Source organism: Rhinatrema bivittatum, chromosome 9 (assembly GCF_901001135.1).
Source record: "Rhinatrema bivittatum chromosome 9, aRhiBiv1.1, whole genome shotgun sequence".
Taxonomy (NCBI): Eukaryota; Metazoa; Chordata; class Amphibia; order Gymnophiona; family Rhinatrematidae; genus Rhinatrema; species Rhinatrema bivittatum.
The window spans coordinates 213668961-213685626 of record NC_042623.1 but is presented as its reverse complement, the minus strand read 5'-3'; the positions used below and the strand labels follow the sequence as shown (position 1 = coordinate 213685626).

At 42.5% G+C, this 16666-nt stretch overlaps 1 protein-coding gene across 1 annotated transcript in view; it reads right to left on the bottom strand.

Annotated features, from left to right (window-relative positions):
- The window catches only part of MED12L (mediator complex subunit 12L), a 764678-nt gene that overhangs the window by 224295 nt on the left and 523717 nt on the right, over positions 1-16666 (bottom strand). The window contains exon 21 of the mRNA XM_029616044.1: positions 12071-12202. Within this exon, the coding sequence (XP_029471904.1) occupies positions 12071-12202 (132 nt within the window). The remainder of the gene's footprint in view (positions 1-12070; positions 12203-16666) is intronic.

Here is a 16666-nt window from a genome sequence, read left to right as displayed (position 1 = left end):
CGAGATTTCTTTTTATTTATTTAGACATTTTATACACTGTCGTTCCATGTATAGATCACAATGGTTTACAAAGTGACATTCATAGTTATAACTCAACAATGAATGATGGGTTACAGAGGTGGTATTCATAGACGGACATTAATATCTATCAAATGAAATTATCTAGTACATACTAATAATTGATCTAGTACTTAAGGCAACGTGTATGGAAAAATTAAAATGAAATGATAGTTTTCACATCTTACTTAAAGGATTGTTTTGAGAATCTTACGTTCTCTTCATGATTAGATTATTATCTTTTGTCCTTCTTGTCTTTTTTGCTTTGTATATTCTGATGTTTTAAGTTAGGCATTTTTGAATAGCCATATTTTTAGCTCACATTTAAATCTCTTTCTATCTGGTAAAATATGTAGTGTTTCAAGCAGAGAATTCCAGAGCATTGGACCGCTACGGACAACACACGATCTCTTACTTGCGTCAGATGTGTGCTCTGTAATGTGGGAATAGTTAATGTCCTTTATTTTGAGATCTTAATGTTCGCTGTGGATTGTATGGTTGTAGTGTCACTCCCAACAAGCTGGTGTTATTGGAATGAATGATGTTGAATATTATCGTTAATACTTTACAGTAGATTCTGGCGTACTGATAACCATTGCAGTGATATTAGTGAGGGTGTAATGTGATCATATTTCCTAGATCCTAATAAGAGTCTTGCTGCAGCATTTTGTAATAGTTTTAGTGGTTTTAAGTGACATGCTAGTAGTAAAGAGTTACAGTAGTCTAGGTCTGAGAAGATTAGAGTTTGCAATATAGCACGGAAGTCCTCAAAAGTTAATAATGGTTTCAACTGATGAAGTATACGCAACTGGGCATAACCTGTCTTCATTAATTTACTGAATGCATTTTCATTGTAAGGTTCTCATCTAGCTGTATACCTAAACCCTGTACTTGGTTTGAGGAATTAATATGAAAATTACCCAGGTTAAGGCCAGGTGATTTAACTATCGATGAGTTTCTACTCAGCCAAATGATTTCAGTCTTTTTAGAGTTTAATGTTAGTTTAAGTTGCGAAATCACAAGGCTCAGCTTTCTTATAGGTAGAGAGTATTAAAGCTGTATTTTCAAATGATCTGGAGAGTGGAATGTAAAACTGTATGTCATAAGCATGCAAGAAGAATGTTATTCCTAGATTCATCAGTAATTTACATAGAGGGAGCATGTTTATATTGAATAGTGTTGCTGAGAGGGGCTGAGCCTTGAGGGACACCTGTATCACATTGGAAATATCAGATATATGGTTGCCCAGTTTGACTTGGAATGTTCTGTTAGATAGAAATGAAGAGAACCATCTGAGAACCATGCCATCGATCCCAATGTTTTTCATCTGATGGCATAAAAGGTTATGGTCCACAGTGTCAAAGGCGGCCGTTAAGTCAATTAGCATAAGACAATAAGATTCATCTGTGTCAAGCTAAATGAGGGAAGTAATGTCTCAGTTGACTGATGTTTCCTAAATCCAGACTGATTTGATCTTTCCTGTGATTTCCTGTGATTTACAAGCTGAGATAACACTGCTTTCTCAAGAACTTTTGCAAGAAATGACAAGTTGAATATTGGACGACAGCTCTCCCAGTATTATTTTTTAAGATCGGCTATCACAGCTTGTTTTAACCCATTTGGAATAGTTCCTTTTGAGAGACACACGTTAAATGTTGTGATTGTCAGAGTGATTCCTTGTACTTGTTTCCAGGAACTGGCTGGAATTGGGTCACGTGGGTGAATGGCAGGTTTAATTTTAGTAATGATTTGACTAATTTCCAGTTTCAATACTTTGTTGAACTTAACCATGCCATTCAAATGTTCAGATGCTTTTGTTGGAGAACAGATAGAGAACTGAGTTTTCAACTTATTGATTTTGTCTAAGAATGCCGTGGCATATTCATTGCAAGTGGCCTTTGTGAAGTTATAGTTTCCCGAGATAGAAGATGTCATGATTAATGTTTAACAGCCTAAAAGAACAGTTTAGAATTAAATATAACTCCATGAATCTGTTTAGCATAGTAACATTTTTTGCTTTTATTGGCTAGTGTATGGTATTTTGTAAGGAAAGATTTATATTTTCTTAGGGATTCAGCAAATGGGCATTTCTGCCATTGTTTCTCTAATTTCTAAATTTCTGTTTAATGCTTAATTCATCATTGTACCAGGGCTTATGTTAGGCGTTAATAATTTTCGTCTGGACAGGACTAAGGTTTTCAGCTGTGTCATTGACAATCTTATCCCAGGAATCAAATGCTGATGTGTGTTACGCGAGTCATCCGCGGCAGACCCGTGGCACGGCCCTCTCACCTTCTTATACAGACTCCAGCTTCTGGTTCCTCCTTGCTAGCGCCGGTAGGCCACCAACTCCAACCTCGGGCTGCCCCTGGTGCCTCCGGCTCCGCCACAGTCCCCAGCATCTCAGGTCACGATGCCATTGCTCGTCAAGCCTCTCCGCATGATCCGCGAGGAGACGTCACTAAAGGCGCGTGCTTCACTGATCGTTTTGAAGGGCCTGCGGCGGGAACCTGCCCATGGCCCTGGATGATGACATCAAACTCTTCAGTGTATTTAAGCTCAGGCCTCGCTCCATAGTGTTGTCTTTGCAACAGGTCTCCTCACTACTCAGGTACTCGTTGCAGCTAGAGAATCGTCTCTACGCTTTGTTCCTGACCCTCGTTGTTCCTGGTTCCTGTTCTCTTTGTTCCTGCCCTGTCTATGTTTTGGATTGACTGCACGGATATCGACTTTGCTATGCCTGACTATGCTTCTGCTTATCTCCAGACCCAGACCTCTGCTACGCCTCTGCCTATCTCCAGACCCAGACCTCCACTACGCCTGACCACACTTCTGCCTATCTCCAGACTTCCGCTACGCCTGTCTGCGCTTCTGCCTATCTCAGACCCAGACCTCCGCTACACCTGACTACGCTACTGCCTATCTCCAGACCCAGACTTCTATTATACCTGACTACACTACAGCATATCTCCAGACCCTGACCATTGCCTTGATTGACTTACGCTATTGACTTCTTCGTGATCAGATCTCAGCATTGTTTTCCACGACCTCCGCTTTGCCGCCGGCCTTGATCCAAGCCTGTCATTGACGCGTCTCCTAGCCTACTCCCTGGATGTGGACTTATTAGGCTTCGACCTACCTTTGCTCGAGCATCCTCCACCAACCTCAGTTCCATTGGTGCCCGAGTTCCAGAACCTTACCCAGTCCAGAGCAGGACTACGCCACCTATCAACTGCTGTCTCTGGGCTGAACCAACTTCTCTTGCTAACCAACCTCGAGGCCCACCTAAGACCTGCTGGCCCCGGCACCTAAAGGCTCAACCCGTGGGGAACGAGGGCTGGTATAGTTGAAGCTCCAGCAGCCTCTGCCTATCAGCCCACTCCACCTTCTGACAGTGGGGACCTGTAGGTCCTCACCTATGGGTTGCATCAACCCCACCTCGGCCCAAGAGTCCACCTCCGACGCAGCAATGTGGAATTGGTTTAATTTAGTCCATGGAGCTTATTTTCTATTGCTTCAGCAAGCACTTCCATCTCAATTTTGTTTCCTGAAGGTGAAAGTAAGTTTATTCTCTATACTATTATGGATTTGATTGGTGAAGGCTATCTCTACCTTTATTAATTGGTGAATAGACCAGGGCAATATTGTGTGGGAAATATTGATTAGGCAGTTACTTGTATTAATAAATATTAGGTCTAGTGTGTGATCTGCCTTATGAGTGGCTTTCGAGACAAATTGTGACCATCCCAGAGCTTCCATTGCTTCTAAAAACATTTCACAGGCTAAGGTTATTGGTGTTTTCTCTACATGGAGGTTAAAGAATGCTCTTCATTATCGTACATAGCCTAACCAAATCCTCCAATGACCAGACATTACAAACCTCCAAGCTCTCAAGCAACGACTTTGCAGACTTCTTTAATGAAAAAATCAAAAACCTCATAAACAACCACCTCAACAACAACACGCAAGACCCAAAAATACAAATCAACCAAACGCCAAGCTGGCCCAACTTTGATTCAGCATCATCACTGGAAATCCAAAATATCATCAAAAAAATAAACCCAGCTAAGCACCCTATCTATAGCATACCCATACAGATGATCAAAGCCATCGAACCATCAATAATCAAAACATTAACTGACATTGTGAACTTATCCCTCCCAGAAGGAAACTACCCCGACTGCCTAAAATCAGCAATTATCAAACCCATACTGAAAAAGACCAACCTTGATCCAGAAAACCCACTAAACTACCAACCCATCTCAAACCTACCATTCAGTGCTAAAATTCTTCAAAAACTCGTCCACTCCCAACACTGTAACCACCTGGAAAGGAACAACATCCTACTTCCCATGCAATTCGGCTTCAGGAAACAACTAAACACTGAATCTCTACTCCTATCATTAAACGACACCGTACTCAAAGGATTTGACAACGGCCACAGCTACCTTCTAGTCCTACTAGACCTATCAGCAGCCTTCAACACGGTAAACCATTCAATACTGACTGACCGTCTCTCCGAAATCGGCGTAAATGAAATAACCCTACAATGGTTCTCATCCTATCTATTACAAAGGACCTACCAGATGTCAGTCAATGGCATCCTCTCAAAGAAAATAAACCTTGAAACTGGAGTTCCCCAAGGCTCCGCACTATCGGCAACACTCTTCAACATTTATCTTCTCCTGATATACCACTTCCTCTCAAACCTTAAACTGACTCACTTCATATATGCTGATGACATCCAAATACTTATCCCAATACACAAATCTCTGGAAGTCACCTACAAAAAATACAGCCAACTACTTCACCAAAATAAAGCAACTACTAACCAACATGAGACTTATCCTAAACATTGATAAGACAGAAATAATCATACTGGATAGGAAGAACAACCCTACGCACATACCACCACTCAATATAATGAATCAAATGACAGAAATCTCCCCTGTTACCCATGCCTGCAACCTAGGAGTCATAATTGACAAGGAACTATCATTCAAGAACCACATCTCCGCAAAAATCAAAGACGGATATCACAAACTCCTAACCCTATGACACCTAAAACCTTTATTTTCCCCCAACGACTTCAGAACAGTCCTCCAACTCCTCATCTTCTCCAACCTGGATTACTGCAACTCCTTGCTATTCAACTTACCTCTCTCCACCATCCAATCTCTCCAAATCCTTCAAAACACAGCCGCCAGAATACTCACAGGAACGAAAAAATATGATCACATTACTCCAACTCTCATCTCACTACACTGGCTCCCAACCAAATACAGGATAGACTACAAAATACTATCCATAATACACAAAATAATTTATGAAAAACAAATTGGCTAAGTGCATCCATAAAACTCCACTCACCAAACCAAAATCTCCGTTTAGCTAACAAAGGTCTATTAAAAATTCCACCTGCTCGTCACAAACTTACCTCAATTTGGAAGAGAGCCATATCCCTAGGAAGCCCCGAACTATGGAACTCCCTCTCAACACAACAAATTTAAAAACCTTCAAAAAAGAACTAAAAACTTGGATGTTCACCAAAGCCTACCAAAACACCCTATGACTCTATGCTACAACTTCCCACCCTACCGGCCCATATAAACATACAGAACCAATCCAAAGCACGTAAGTTAACCTTTCCAATTTAACAACCAAACTATGGTTAGAACGACTAAGATAACTATGTTAACAAGCATATGAATTTTTGGACACTCTGTTAAAAATCAAAACTTTATAAACCGTTGTGATGGCAAAACCGAATGACGGTATATAAAACACAATCAATCAATCAATAAAGTCTCCTACAATTAGATTCTGGTGATGGAAACACCTTAGCGAATAATTCAATCAGTGGTGAACAATCTTTTTGTAGTATGCCTGGGGGACAGTAGACCAGCAGAAAAAGATTATTCTAGTAAATGTCCAGAAAAAAAGCACTCACAATCTAAACATTTGGAGAGAAAGATGGGCTGATTTTTTTGGACCATAAAGCAAAGGAACATAAAATGATCTGAACTGTATTTTGGTTGTAAACTCTTTTGGGTTTTTCTAAATCACAAATCTCGAACACTATTTTTTGGTCTAAACATCAATCCAGAAAAGGTTTTCTGGCTTCAGGGACCACAATCCAAAATCCAGTTCACAACCCAAATCACATGAATCAAGAAAGGACCCTCTAGACTTGAGGGCCACAAATCAGTCAGGTTTTTCAGGATATGCCTTGCGCAGGGGCTCTTAACCCAATCCTTGGGACACACTCAGACAGTCAGGTTTTCAAGATAATAACAATGAGTATGCATGAGGATAAAACATAAGCACTGTCAAGTTAAGTGTAAAACATTGATAAGACAGGCGAAGAGAGAATTTGAAATGAAGTTGGCCATAGAGGCAAAAACTCATAATAAAATCTTTTTAAAATATATCCGAAGCAAGAAACCTGTGAGGGAGTTGGTTGGACCATTAGATGACCGAGGGGTTAGAGGGGCTCTTAGGGAAGATAAGACCATTGCAGAAAGACTAAATTAATTCTTTGCTTCCATGTTTACTAATGAGGATGTTGGGGAGATACCAGTTCCAGAGATGGTTTTCAGAGGTGATGAGTCAGACGAACTGAACAAAATCACTGTGACCCGGGAAGATGTAGTAAGCCAGATTGACAAACTAAAGATTAGCAAATCACTTGAACCGGATGGTATGCATCCTAGGGTATTGAAGGAACTAAAAAATGAAATTTCTGATCTATTAGTTAAAATTTGTAACCTATCATTAAAATCATCCATTGTACCTGAAGACTGGAAGGTGGCCAATGTAACCCCAATATTTAAAAAAGGCTCCAGGGGCAATCCGGGTAATTATAGACCAGTGAGCCTGACTTCAGTGCCGGGAAAAATAGTGGAAACTATTCTCAAGATCAAAATTGTAGAGCATTTAGAAAGAAATGGTTTAATGGAACACAGTCAACATGGATTTACCCAAGGGAAGTCTTGCCTAACAAATCTGCTCCATTTTTTTTTGAAGGGGTTAATAAACATGTGGATAAAGGTGAACCTGTAGATGTAGTGTATTTGGATTTTCAGAAGGCATTTGACAAAGTCCCTCATGAGAGGCTTCTAAGAAAACTAAAAAGTCATGGGATAGGAGGTGATGTCCTTTCGTGGATTACAAACTGGTTAAAAGACAGGAAACAGAGAGTAGGATTAAATGGTCAATTTTCTCAGTGGAAAAGGGTAAACAGTGGAGTGCCTCAGGGATCTGTATTTGGACCGGTGCTTTTCAATATATATATATATAAATGATCTGGAAAGGAATACAATGAGTAAGGTTATCAAATTTGCGGATGATACAAAATTATTCAGAGTAGTTAAATCACAAGGGACTGTGATACATTACAGGAGGACCTTGCAAGACTGGAAGATTGGGCATCCAAATGGCAGATGAAATTTAATGTGGACAAGTGCAAGGTGTTGCATATAGGGGAAAAATAACCCGTGCTGTAGTTACACGATATTAGGTTCCATATTAGGAGCTACCACGCAGGAAAAAGATCTAGGCATCATAGTGGATAATACTTTAAAATTGTCGGCTCAGTGTGCTGCAGCAGTCAAAAAAGCAAACAGAATGTTAGGATTTATTAAGAAGGGAATGGTTAATAAAACGGAAAATATCATAATGCCTCTATATCGCTCCATGGTGAGGCTGCACCTTGAATTCTGTGTACAATTCTGGTTGCCACATCTCAAAAAAGATATAGTTGCGATGGAGAAGGTACAGAGAAGGGCGACCAAAATGATAAAGGGGATGGAACAGCTCCCTTATGAGGAAAGGCTTAAGAGATTAGGGCTGTTCAGCTTGGAGAAGAGATGGCTGAGGGGGGGGATATGATACATGAGAGGTCTTGAACGAGTAGATGTGAATCGCTTGTTTACACTTTCGAATAATAGAAGGACTAGGGGGCATTCCATGAAGTTAGCAAGTAGCACATTTAAGACTAATCAGAGAAAATTCTTTTTCACTCAACGCACAATTAAGCTCTGGAATTTGTTGCCAGAGGATATGGTTAGTGCAGTTAGTGTAGCTGAGTTTAAAAGATGTTTGGAAAAGTTCTTGGAGGAGAAGTCCATTAACTGCTATTAATCAAGTTTACTTAGGCAATAGCCACTGCTATTAATTGCATCAGTAGCATGGGATCTTCTTAGTGTTTGGGTAATTGCCTGTTGGAAACAGGATGCTGGGCTTGATGGACCCTTGGTCTTACCCAGCATGGCAATTTCTTATGTTCTTATGAGATAGATTTGAATACAAGAGAGGCAGTGCATGCAAATCTATTTCATGCATATTTATTCTGTTCTCAGCTCCCTATGTTCTAGCTTAGGAGCCTATACAGATAATTAAACCTCTTCCTTTTGTAGTTTCTGAAGTCAGAGAGAACTCAAGATCTTCAAACCAAAACATTTATTGAATGATAAGCAGTTTAACACTCACTGTCAGGTCGATACTCTAAGGCCGCGGTAGAAAGAGTGCGGCAGTGCTGGGCGCACCCTCGTTCCCCGCACGCACAGTTCTCTTCACATACCGCTCGATACTCTATGTAAATTACTTGCAAATGCAAGCCGCGTCAGCGAAGCGTTAGGCGAAGGTTAGGCCGGCACAACCCATTTTACTGTATAGGCGCTTAATACAGCGCCTATACAGTATCCCCAACCCTTTTCAACATATACCTTCTTCCTCTATGCCAACTGTTAACTAACCTACAACTAAAACATTTCTTATACGCTGACGACGTACAAATCTTGATACCCATCAAAGAATCCATCGCAAAAACCCTCAAGCACTGGGAAACTTGCCTACAAGAGATCAACCAACTCCTCGCTAACCTAAACCTGATTCTAAACTCGGCCAAAACAGAACTTCTCCTCATCACCCCTGAAAGCAGCAACTCCCCACAAACTTCACCAGTTAACACCATTGCTACACAAGCAAGAGACCTAGGGGTAGTAATAGACAAACACTTGAACCTAAAAGCATTTATAAACAATACAACCAGGAACTGCTTCTACAAGCTGCAGGTAATCAAGAGAATGAAACCACTACTACACTTTCATGACTTCAGAACAGTCTTGCAATCCGTAATTTTCTCCAAGATGGACTATTGCAATTCAATCTTGCTAGGTCTCCCGGCCTCATACATAAAACCACTTCAAATGCTACAGAACGCGGCAGCCAGAATTCTGACAAATTCCAGAAGAAGAGACCACATCTCGCCAATTCTATCTAATCTTCACTGGCTGCCAATACACTACAGAATCCTACACAAGTCCATCACCATCATCCACAAATCCATCCACTCACAGGACCCTCTCAACCTCCAAATCCCCCTCAGAATGCACTCATCATCCAGACCTATCAGAGACGCCTACAAAGGCTCCCTGACCATTCCCCCAACTAAAGCTACACTCCCATAAGGCACTCAGAGACCGGGCCTTTTCTACAGCGGGCCCCTCTCTTTGGAATACCTTACCACCGGATCTTAGACTTGAACCCTGCTTACCAACATTCAAAAAAAAACATAAGACTTGGCTATTTAAGCAAGCCTTTCCGGAGTCAAATATCCATTGAGAGACCTCAATGCCCAATGTAAATATCCATAAAGAGACATCACTGCACATTGTAAATAAGTTACCTCTGTAAATTTTTACGCTGCTATCCTTGTCTCCTTCCTCCCCCAGGTCTACAACCTTGTTTTATTGTAACTTTTGCTTCCTTCACACTTGTTAAAAGAACAGTTTTTGCACCCCCTGTTATATGTAAACCGGCATGATATGATCTTATCATGAATGCCGGTATAGAAAAACCTTAAATAAATAAATAAAATAAAATAAATCCTGGGTGCACTGGTACCTGTCATTTCAAATGACATTTGAAATGACAGGTACCAGGAAGTGGATGGTTCCCCCCCTCCCGAAGCAAGACGCAGGGCGAAAATTAAAACAAAAGGGAATAAAGTTTTATATATATACCTTGTCACTTTCTGAATCCCCCATCTCCACACGGGCGGGCAGGCGTGCGGTCTTCGAGGCGGCGGCGGGAGCTAGCGGGCGCCCGTTCATCCAGGCGGTGGCGGGAGCCAGCGGGCGGGTGGGCGCCCGTTTGATCCAGGCGGCGGCGGGAGCGGGCGGGTGGGCGCGCGTTTGATTCAGGCGGGAGTGGGCGGGTGGGCGCACGTTTGATCCAGGCGGTGCCGGGAGCCGGCGGGCGGGTGGGCGCGCGTTTGATCCAGGCGGCGGCGGGAGCGGGCGGGTGGGCGCGCGTTTGATCCAAGCGGCGGCGGAAGCCGGCGGGCGGGTGGGTGCGCGTTTGATCCAGGCGGCGGCGGGAGCCGGCGGGCATGCATTCATCCAGGTGGAGGGAGCCGGCGGCGAAAGCGGCCTCCGGCAGCCCCCGCCGTCAGTGAATGAATGCACGCCTGTGTACGCCCGTGCGATTTCGGCGCTCAAGGTGTGACGCGTGCCCACCCGCCCGCCGGCTCCCGCCACCGTCTGGATCAAACGCGCGCCCACCCGCCCGCTCCCGCCGCCGCCTGGATCAAACGCGCGCCCACCCGCCCGCCGGCTCCCGCCACCTTCCGCCGCCGCCTGGATCAAACGCCTGGATGAACGGGCGCCCACCCGCCCGCCGGCTCCCGCCGCCGCCTGGATCAAACGCGCGCCCACCCGCCCCCCGGCTCCCGCCGCCGCCTGGATCAAACGCCTGGATGAACGGGCGCCCACCCGCCCGCCGGCTCCCGCCGCCGCCTCGATGACCACAATCCCACCCGCCCGTGTGGAGATGGGGGGATTCGGAAAGTGACAAGGTATTTAGTTATATATATATATATATATATATATATGTAACAACTTTACGCTGCAAATTTTAGTATATATGGAGGTTGTCCATGGAGCAGTCCGGTACGTAGCTGTTCGAACACCACACTAACACCAGGTAGAGGGTAGGCGGTAAACTAACAGGTTAAGGACGCGGCAAAATAGCGTGTTACAAAGGAGATAATCGGAGCGCGCGTCACAGTATCGGAGGGAATAGCTAATTCATTCATTAAATAGCTAATTCGTTCATTTACATATCATATACATGCTGCGTGCGGAAAAGGTTACGGGTCAGTTTCAAGAAGCGCTAAGGACGCGTGAAACTGGAGACTGTATCGCAGGATCGCCTTACGCGTCCCAATTGTGCGCCCACAGCAAGTTAATCTCCAACCGCACCTTACAGTATCGAGCTGTGTGATTGGTATGGTATTGAAGATAATTGCACAGACAGCAGAACTGACATAGCTGTGATGAGAAACCTAGAGCTCAGTCAAAGTAGATGCTGAGACTGCCAGCAGAGGTGAACAAGGAAGTAAGGAAATAAGGAAGCAAGGTGAAAGGAGCGATGCTGTAGAGGAGTTCTGGAGAGCTGCAAGTCAAGAGCCAGGTCCAAACTGAACCTTAGCAGGAAGTAAGGACTCCCAGGGATTCAAAGGGGCAAAAGAACAATAGGAAGAAACAAGAGAACCTAGACAGAGGGAGAGCAAGCAGGAACAGAACCAATCAGAAGCTCAGCAACATTTAAACAATTTAAAAAAACATGCAGGGAATCTAAAATGAACAACATCACAAATGACAAGTGGCAGCACAATAAGAAACATTTATACATATTAAATAGTACTGTGAAGGCAGAACTATATTCATTGTGAATATCCTGAAAACCCCAAGGACAGGGTTGAGAACCACTGCCCTTGTGACTATGCATAAGATTGATCTGTATGCACAATTCCTCAATTTTATGTAAATCTATTTAATGCATATTCATTAGAGTTATTTTTCAAGAACAGGGGCTTCCTGCTTCTGTTGAAGACTGTGATCCAAAATTTACACCACCCAAAAAAATTACATCCAAGTGCAAATATCATAAGATAAAGCAGGTTTGAAAAAAACAACAAACATATGAAGAAACAATATACAGTACCAACCTGAAGAGGTCACCAAATTTACTTCTTAAATGGCTGCATGATACATAAAGATCATAGAGGTAGGCTAAAATGCATCTTTCTGGGGAAGAGCATTCTGATGGATTAACAACATGTTTTACTACACCACACAATCTGCAAAATGCCAAAAAAAATAGAAAACAGTATTATTCTTAGAAACAAAGAATATTTCATCTTATTGAAACATTCCTATAAATAATACAAAAGAGGTACATACAGTTGTGCTCATAAGTTTACATACCCCTTGTAGAATTTGTAAGATGTGTAGCATTTTAAGAAAATGCTACACATGTTTTTATGTTTCAGACAAAACACGTCTGAAACATAAAAACATAGAAATGACGGCAGAAAAGGACCAAACAATCCATACAATCTGCCCAGCAACCTTATGGTGGTATCTACTGCACCATACAAGTCACCCCTATACTTATCAGTTTCCAGACTGTCAAAGTCAGGGCCCTTGTTGCTTGCTGTTTGAGTCCAATTCCCTGTTACCTTTTGCCGTTGAAGCACAGAGCAATGTTTGAGTTGCATCAAAAGTATCAGGTTTATTGGTTAAGGGTAGTAACCACCACATCAACAAGTTATCCCCATGCTTATTGTTTTCCAGACTGTACAAATTCAGTGTCCTTGTTGGTTGCTGTCTGAATCTAACTCCCCTTTTCCCACTGCTGTTGGAGCAGAGAGCAATGATGGAGTTGCATCAACAGTATGAAGGCTTATTGGATAAGGGTAGTAACCACCACACCAGCAAGTTACCCCCAAGCACTCTTTTCTTCATTCCCTTCCTCTAGCCTTTAGGGATCCAGTGTTTATCCCATGCCCCTTTGAAATCCTTTAATGTTTTTGTCTTCACCACCTCCTCCAGAAAGGCATTCCAGTCATCCACCACCCTCTCCATGATTCTGAGTCGATCTCCCTGGAATTTCATTTTGTGACCCCTAGTTCTACTGATTTCTTTCCAATGGAAAAGGTTTGTTGATTGTGCATCATTAAAACCTTTCAGATATCTGAAGGTCTATATCATATCTCCCCTGCACCTCCTCTTCTTCAGGGTATACATATTTAGGTCCTTCAACCTCTCCTCATAAGTCATTTGAAGGAGATCACCCACCATTCTGGTCACCCTTCTCTGGACCGCCACCATCCTGTCTCTATCCCTTTTGAGATACAGTCTCCAGAACTGACCACTGTACTCCAGGTGAGGCTTCACCAAGGATCTGTACAAGGGGATTATCACCTTCTTTTTCTTACTGGTTATTCCTCTCTCTATGCAGCCCAGCATTCTTTTGGCTTTAGCTATCGCCTTGTCATATTGCTTTGTCATCTTCATATTGCTAGACACTATCACCCCAGGGTCTCTCTCTTGATCCGTGCACAACAGCCCTTCACCCCCCCATCATATATAGCTCTTTTGGATTACTGCACCCCAGATGCATCTTTGTACTTTTTGGCATTGAATCCCAGCTGCCATATCTTCGACCACTTTTCAAGCTTCCTTAAATCATGTCTCATTCTCTCTACTCCTTCCAGCATGTCTGCTCTGTTGCAGATCTTAGTACCATCTGCAAATAGATATACTGTACTTTCTATCCCTTCCGTAATGTCTCTCACAAAGATTTTGAACAGAACGTCCCAACACCGATCCTTATGGCACTCCATTTTGTCTATTTTTAAATGTTTCAGGTTAAACCATTATGCACCACAGAATAGCACGAACATTAAACAAACCATAGCAATAAGGAAAATAATAAATGGTCATGTTCAAAAATTTTGCATACTCTTATTTCTTAATATTATGTATTGCCCCCTTTTGCATCAATGACAGCTTGCAGTCTTTTGTGATAGTTGTGAATGAGGCTTTGTTTTCTCATGTGGTAAAGCTGCCCATTCCTCTTGGCAAAAAGCCTCCAGATCCTGTAAATATTTTGGTTGACTAGCATTAACTGCATGTTTGAGTTCTCCCCAAAATGGCTCAATGATGTTGAGGTCAGGAGTCCTTGATGGCCACTCCAGAACCTTCACTTTCTTCTGCTTCAGCCACTAAAGGGTCAACTTGGCCTTATGTTTCAGATCATTGTCATGTTGGAAATCTAAGTGAGCCCCATGCGCAGCTTCCTGGCTGATGAATGCAAATTCTCTAATATTTTCTGATAAGATACTGCATTCATTCTGCAATCAATTTTGACTAAATTCCTTATGCCGCTGTAGCTTACACCCCCAAAACAGAAGAGATCCATCTGCATGCTTCACAGTAGGGATGGTGCACTTCTCCTTCATAGCATTTATGGCTGTGACCATAAAGTTTAATTTTGGTCTCATCACTCCAAATTATTTTGTTCCAGATGTTTTGAGGCTTCTCTAGGTGCTCTTTGGTGTATTACAGCAATGGCTTTATTTTTTTTATAGCAACTCTACCATGCAGCCCATTTTTGTTCAAGTATCTCCTTGTTGTGCATGCTGAAACACTCACACCACTTTGTTTCAGAGAAGCCTGTATTTCAGCAGAGGTTGCTTGTGGGATTTTCTTTGCATCCTGACAAATTTCCCTGGCAGTTGTGTCTGAAATCTTTCTTGGTCTACCTTGGTATTAACAGAAACCATAATTTTCCACTTCTTGATCAGAGTTTGAACAGTACTGATTAGCATTTTCAAATCTTTGGATACACTGGTAAACAAAGTTTTTGTTTCCTTCAGGCTTTTTGGTGTTCCATATAGATTTTTTTATGCTGATCTCAGATATTACTACGAAATTTGTACATCACGTAAGGTTTTTGAGAAACAGCCAATTTTGTGTTACAATAATTGTGAAATTTTAAAACAATCTCGCGTACATATAGTTTCTTGCTGGACAGTAGTTTTTTATATTTTTAAAATTCATTTCGTATTTTTGACGGCCATAAGCAACGTAACATGTAACAGAGACTAACTTTTTTTTAAAAATACACCAAGAAACTCTGCCAGATTATGCCAGAATTTGCTCAGGCAAGCCCCAGCTCGGCTACAAAATTCCAACTTGTTACCATGACGAAGCAGCAGCAATGAGTAGTCTCCTGTGCAACATCTGTGTGAATGAGCTAAATCGATCTTTAATTTGAAATACATTAAAGATAACAGATATATGTCTGTCTGATCACTCATGTTTTCTTATAATGCTACCCCATCTTACAAATTCTCCCAGTGTATGTAAACTTATGAGCACAACTGTATTTGTGTTTCATTTGTTTTTGGTGTGTAAATAAAAAGATTTATAGCATGCATCTTGTTGATCATTAAAAATATCAAAGCTACATGTTTAAACAGGCACAGCGCCAATCCACATGCATGAATGCCATATGTAAATAGGTGCCTATAACAGACTGGCCCACGGTTCACCTTGCTCCATGCAGGGACGGGGTGGGAGGGAGCCTCCTGACAGCAGGTGTCCATAGTATGGTCTCTGACACATAGGCCTCATCCTTCACAGCTGTTTAAATGTGGCCAGCAGCCACCGGGGTCCCTAATACCCCATGGGATGGTGGGGGCCAGCTCTCCCATCTGCGCCAAGGGGGTCCATGGCCCCACTGAAGGCCTTGCTCCAGGGAAGCTGGGGAACCGTGATGAGGGATAAAGGCTAGGACAAGGACTAGCCTGACCTCTTTCTTCCAGGGTCAGGCAGGCTGCCAGTGGGCTCATTTATCCATCCTCCCACTTTACAGATACATTGTACACTAAGAACAGTTAGTACAGTTTGTATTAGTTAGATCTCAGGGTCTGTTTAAATGAGGAATTTTGCAACATAAATTGTAATGTGTTATTATCTGTATCTTGTCGTTGTCAGGCCAGGGTATCCATGCCTTGTGGTGTGGGGGAAAAAAAAGCAGGGACATACGGTTGGGGCACTATTACATACAAGGCCCAACAGAATGGCTGGAGTCATCAGCCACCTGGGAGACAAACCATGGTCTAGCAGCAAGCCGGTGTCTCGCAAAGCAGCCGTGTCACAGGCCCAGACGGCCCTGCTTGTACAGGGCGGTTGTCCAGAAGGCTCAGTACCTGCATCCTCATTAAAAGGGCCCCATCCCTGTTTGCTCAGGATAGACTGGGCATTTTGATCTCTCCTTCACATTGTCTATATCATGCACATTATGCCATACAAGGGCTCAGGTACACTAGCTAGACCAATTGTCAGGGCTCAGTTATTAATAAGCCTGTGGCCTTATTTTAATTTCCTTTTCAACACTAATGTCCAGGGTGTTATTTGCGTTGTGTGACACAGTGTGCAGGGAATGATGTGTACCAACTGTCCTGTGCTCTCACTTTGTCCTGCAAAGGGCACGGTTGACGACGTGCCAGATGCTCTTAAGGGGGTTTTCCCATTATTGTGTTTATAGGGAAAAATCAATTTAGTACACCTGTGACAGAACTTTCTCCTTGAAGATAGACTGTGATATCAAACACATAGGATTATACCTTTACTCCAAGAGACTAGAATTTGCGAAAGCTTATATTTCATGCAATGTCACCATGCAATCATTTTTATCTGATTTTGCAAGTTATTTCTATGTTCAACAAGCAAACACTTTACATAAGTTTAGA